General features: G+C 38.8%; 1 protein-coding gene across 1 annotated transcript; it reads left to right on the forward strand.

The window, feature by feature from the left end:
- The first annotated feature begins 2,207 nt into the window (after positions 1-2,207).
- LOC100468137 (enhancer of rudimentary homolog) lies at positions 2,208-2,900 on the forward strand. The gene is given in 1 exon segment (XM_034667719.1): positions 2,208-2,900. A coding segment is annotated over 1 exon segment (315 nt). The 5' UTR covers positions 2,208-2,257; the 3' UTR covers positions 2,573-2,900.
- Positions 2,901-5,651: the final 2,751 nt, after the last annotated feature.

Genomic DNA, 5,651 nt, shown 5'->3' on the forward strand with positions numbered 1-5,651 from the left:
ATTATGAAGTAAAGAACGGTAAAGAAATAAAAGTGTCATATATCATTATTCTTATTGGTAAATAAATATGCCACAAGTATTTTGTCCTTTGCTGCTAGGTTTTAATGAATGCACACATATATTTAAAGAGATTTCAGAGGTTCATTTGTGACCTATTCCCTGAATTTTCTTTCCTCTTGATGATTTAACAAATCAGTCACAGATTCTGCTGCAGCTGGAACTTCATGCTTTGTAGAATTTTGAAAAGCTAAAATGTATCAAAAATGTTAAAATTATACATCATGACCTTTTCCTTTCTCATCGTGTTGCCTTTTCATAGGAAATGCATGTTAATTTTTAGAAAAACAGAAAAATATATTAAAACAATGAGATTAGGATATTAAGGGTACCCTTGAAGAATGAAAACGAGATTGAGAAACGATCCACAGGCTAATTTGAAGGAGATCAATGCAGCTTCCTTATTTTCACTTAGATTTTGTTGTATTAATGTACGCAATTTATCTAAAGGTTTACATTTCTCTATTTTGCATGTGCATTAAGTTTTTCAAGGCTGTGATGTACACCTGATCGCATCCCAGCAAAGATCACACATCCCTGTATACAGCTGCGACCAGATTGCGTGTTTTATGAACTGTCCCTGAAGTGATAATTCAGCTGCCTGCGTTGCCTTTCTTCATACTTGCACAGACTCAGTCCTCATCCTCCTCTCCTATGTCCTAATTCTCCATGCTGTGCTGGGCATTGCATCTCGCGAAGAGCGACTGAAAGCACTCAACACTTGTTTTTCCCATGTATGTGTGGTGCTTATCTTCTCTGTACCTCTGATAGGGGTATGCATGGTCCATCACTTTGGGAAACACCTGCCTCCCATAGTCCACATTCTCATGGCTGACATTTACCTGCTTCTTCCACCAGTACTTAATCCCATCATCTATAGTGTCAGGACCAAGCAGATTCGTCTTGGAATTTTCCACATGTTTAGGTGAAGTCCGAGTCTTTAGAAAACACGTGGAATTGGTTTGGANTGGAATTGGTTTGGAGGAAAATTTTCTCCATCAGATTCTTAATGGTACAACTTCCTAGATATGTGATTTTGGAGAATTTGCCACATCTCTTTCATTTCTAAGTTTCTTCTTTGTAAATTTGAAATTTTATCATTGCTCTGATGATCTTCTGACAAGGCAGAACCCCAGAGAGGAGAGAGCTGTGCAGAGACAGACACACGACCTCAGGACATTCCTCAAAAGCCTTCGGTTGTATACCCGTCTGTGTATGTCTGCAAAGAAAATACTGAGGCCAAGGAAAGAACCACCAGAAACCACCAGAAAGGAGCAGATGGAGCAATTCTCAGGTCTTATATATGATTGAGAAGAGTTCCTAGTCTTACAGACAGTGTGGAGAAACCTTGCAATAAAGAGAACATCTGGCTGTGTACCTTAGTAATGACCCCATTATCTCACCCAGTTATGGTAGACCAAAAGCTGTATTTGGTCTTTCCTAACAAAGCCTGAAGAAAATTCTTGAACGGGGTAAGGCCATTTCCATGTAATTTTATGACACACAAGAATAAAGGTAAAATATATATTTAGAGAAGTACAAAAAAAAGAGTGCATTTTATTTTGTGTCCTTTCTTTTGGAAAACAACAGAATGGAAGGAACATACATTATGCCCCCTGCTATATTTTATAGGAATAGATTGCACATTCTAGTCCTATAAATGCCTGTTCTCAGACCATGATGGGGTTAGTAGGCCACCTAATTCAATGGGTCTGTGTTAGGAATTTCACTGTAGAATACATCTAAACAAGATTCTCAGTTGACAGCTTGCCAATAATGAAGTTCTTTGTCTTCACTTGTTTGACATTAAAAAAAAAAAATCCCTCCATTTAACTCAGGACTCAGCACAAAAAGTTTTGTAATTCTGAAGTGCTTCTTAAATGACCACACATATTTTTATAAAAATCAGTACAAGTATAGGAAAATAAATTTAAAGAAATTTAAAGAAATGAATTTAAAGAAAATAAATTTAAAGAAATCTCATAATATTAGGAAGGAGGGAAATCATGACTAAAATACGAAATAAAAATATACATAAAAGATCAATCTAGAAAACCAATCGTCAACAAAGAAGAGTTATAGAAAGAAAAAAAAAGGTAGATCAAGAGATTTTAAATTAAAAATAATTCCAAAAAATTAAAAATAGGAGCTCGTGTGCGGCAGCGGTGTCTGCAGCGCGGCAGCGAGAGGGTTTGGCGCGATGTCTCACACCATTTTGCTGGTACAGCCTACCAAGAGGCCAGAAGGCAGAACTTATGCTGACTATGAATCTGTGAATGAATGCATGGAAGGCGTTTGTAAAATGTATGAAGAACATCTGAAGAGAATGAATCCCAACAGCCCCTCTATCACATAGGACATCAGTCAGTTGTTTGATTTTATTGACGATCTGGCAGACCTCAGCTGCCTTGTTTACCGAGCTGATACCCAGACATACCAGCCCTATAACAAAGACTGGATTAAAGAGAAGATCTACGTGCTCCTCCGTCCGCAGGCCCAACAGGCCGGGAAATAGTTGAGCTGGAAGCAGTAGGGGGATGGGGGTGGGCTTGGAACACAGGTGTGTACAGCGTGCTGCAGTAGGAGTTTTGTATTATAGTAATCCTGTTTCCATTGTGGTATACTCTAGCCAGGATTGAATGTATTAGATGAAATGCGAGGATCTTGTTCAATCTGAAACCCCCATTGCTTCCCTTCCCCCCCTTTTTTTTTACTTAAACATTTTTATGGTAATTTAGATGGAAGTTGTCGGTTGATGTTGGTTCCAGTCCTTCAAACTGTTCATACCTGCTTTATAACATTCACTGTACTAACCTTTCTTCAGGTTGGGGTGGGGGGGTAGTGACAGTTATGTCCTCAAGATAAAGTCTTAGTGAAAAAGGAATAAATGTTCTTTAGTTATAAAAAAAAAATTAAAAATAATTCCCAACTTTTAATGTCATAGATCCACACCTTAAAAAGGCCCAATTCATTTAGTAAAAGAGGATGAATTTTCAGAAATTTAAGGAGATGATACTAATATATTTCAAAGAGGAAAGAAAAATTACAAGAGGTTACTTGCAGGAAACATGAGTTACAGTGGTATCAGAATCCTTGATTTCCATATGGACGATAGGCGCCCCTCCATTGTAAGTTTCTGAAGAGATAATCCAAACTGTCTTCATCATTACAAAGAATTTATTGGCTTTTACAACAATAAAGATGTTGGGTTTTTTTTTTTTTTAAGATTTTATTTATTTATTTGACAGAGATAGAGACAGCCAGCGAGAGAGGGAACACAGGCAGGGGGAGTGGGAGAGGAAGAAGCAGGCTCCCAGGGGAGGAGCCTGATGTGGGACTGGATCCGTAATGCCGGGATCACGCCCTGAGCCGAAGGCAGACGCTTAAAGACTGCGCCACCCCGGCGCCCCTGGTCTGGTTTTACATAACAGCTATTTTAATAAATAAACTCTGTCACTGGGAACCAAGCTTGTTTTAATATTTGCCGCTGAGAGTCTGGGTCTCATCTTGCTCTTAATTTTGCTGTCTTTATGGATCCAAGATATCTTTCAGCAGCTCTCAAGATTCGATGTGTCCTACTTCACACTCACAGAGGAAGAAATGTGCCGTTAAGCAAATGTCTTAAAATTGATTTTGATTATGTGTAAAGACCTTATTGGACCCAAGAGAATATTTCATGGTATATGTACAGGTGAAAAGAAACTGTAAATTTGCAGGAAACAGCTTGAACATTTGTAGAGAATGATGGAGAAGTTTGGCACGGTCAAATGAAAGATATTATTTCTCATACTTTGTAGTCAGTGTTTTATTTCATAAGCCTAAATGCTGTTTTAGGGAGGTTCCCAGAAACTTCAGTTGTGTGATAAATATAATTTTTTCAATCCAAATAATCACATTCTTTTTTAAAATAATTTTTATTTTGTTATATTAGTCACCATACAGTATATCCCCAGTTTTTGATGCAATGTTCCATGATTCATTATTTGCGTATAACACCCAGTGCCAAATATTCACATTCTAATAGAATCTACATGATATATGCATGATTGACTCTAAAATTAGAAAAGAAAATGTATTTTTTAAAGATTTTTATTTATTTGACCAAGAGAGAGCAGGAGCAGTTTGAGGGGGAGGGGTGGAGAGGGAGGGAGAAGCAGTCTCCCCGCTGAGCAGGGAGCCTGATTGCTTGATCTCAGGACCCTGGGATCACTGCCTGAGCCTAAGGCAGATGCTTAACTGACTGAGCCACCCAGGTGCACCTGAAAAGAAAATATTTAATGTTACTAGAGGTTTCAGAAGAAAAATGGTCACAGAGTTTGTAGCCATTGGTGATTCCTAAACTTGCTTTGCATGAATAGTATTTATGCAGCTGTTTTTGTGAGCTGAAATCTATAATAATAATGATTAAGAAGAAGGAGAAGGAGAAATCAGTTATAACTGACCACTTACTGTGTACAGGACACCGTTCTAAATGCCTCAGAGACATTTAATTTGTATCTCAAATGTACCCAATGAGGAAGACACTATTTTGATTCCCATTTTATAGTTAAGGAAACTGAGGCACAGAAATGATACATAAGTCACCCAAAGTCACGCAGCTACCGTGAACACCGGCACGCTGGCTCCAGGATTGAAATTTAGGAACTTTTCAATAGGACTTTTGAAATTTGTACAAGCAAAATCATGGTCGTGGTAGGGAATTCATGTACAGACCACAGCGTGGAAAAAGGATCATGGATCTATGTCTTCAGTGCTAGTTGGGGAAACTCAAAGCAGCTGTATGAGAGGAGGTTGGAAAAAGCTTAGTGAAAAGAAAGAGTAAAATTTAAAAAACCCTTCTATACTAGTTCAAATATTTAAATTTAAATTAGCTAGTTCCAGTAAATAAATAAATAAATGAAGAAATGGAAAACTAACTAACTAACTAACTAAGCTAGTTTCTTCTATACGTAGGTCAGTAAGCCCTAGACTTGGACCACAGGGTCACATTCACACGAGATACAATGTATCTGTTTTCACATGTGTCAAATACAGGTGACAAAAACTCTGTGCTTTATCCCCACTCTTCAACTTTTGTTTATACGTCCTTCAGTTTGCCTTTATGTTCCTTGGGATTTTTGGTTTGGGGAATAGAATCTAGAAGTTTGTGTGCAGTCTCCATGGACTCAATCCCAGAGGTTGGTGTAAAGCTGGGATTAAAATGGGATGTTTTCTTAGAAATATCTCTTCGGTGCTAGAAGCCTAAAATCAAGGTCCTCTCCACGCTGTCCTCAGAGGGAGGTAGAAGGGCTGTGCTGCTCGATGCTGTGTGTAAGGCTCGGTGCCTGGAGAAGGTGAATCAGCTGCTGGGGTCTGGTGGCAGGAAATGCAGACATATATGGGCAGAGCAGCCTGAGAACTGGACCAAGTGGCCAACTGCACCAGGCAGGGAAAAACCAAAATTGTATCTTTAAATGGGGATGAGATTATCTTTAAACGTCTCGGGAGATCCAATGCCTTTAATATCATCCTGTCAGTTGCTTTGGACGAAATAAATTTCCATGTCGGTAGGAAGGGATGAGGCCGGCGGAGAGCTGCAGCTGAGAGTAGGCCCC

The sequence above is a fragment of the Ailuropoda melanoleuca genome, chromosome 8 (assembly GCF_002007445.2).
Source record: "Ailuropoda melanoleuca isolate Jingjing chromosome 8, ASM200744v2, whole genome shotgun sequence".
In the NCBI taxonomy this organism is placed as follows: domain Eukaryota; kingdom Metazoa; phylum Chordata; class Mammalia; order Carnivora; family Ursidae; genus Ailuropoda; species Ailuropoda melanoleuca.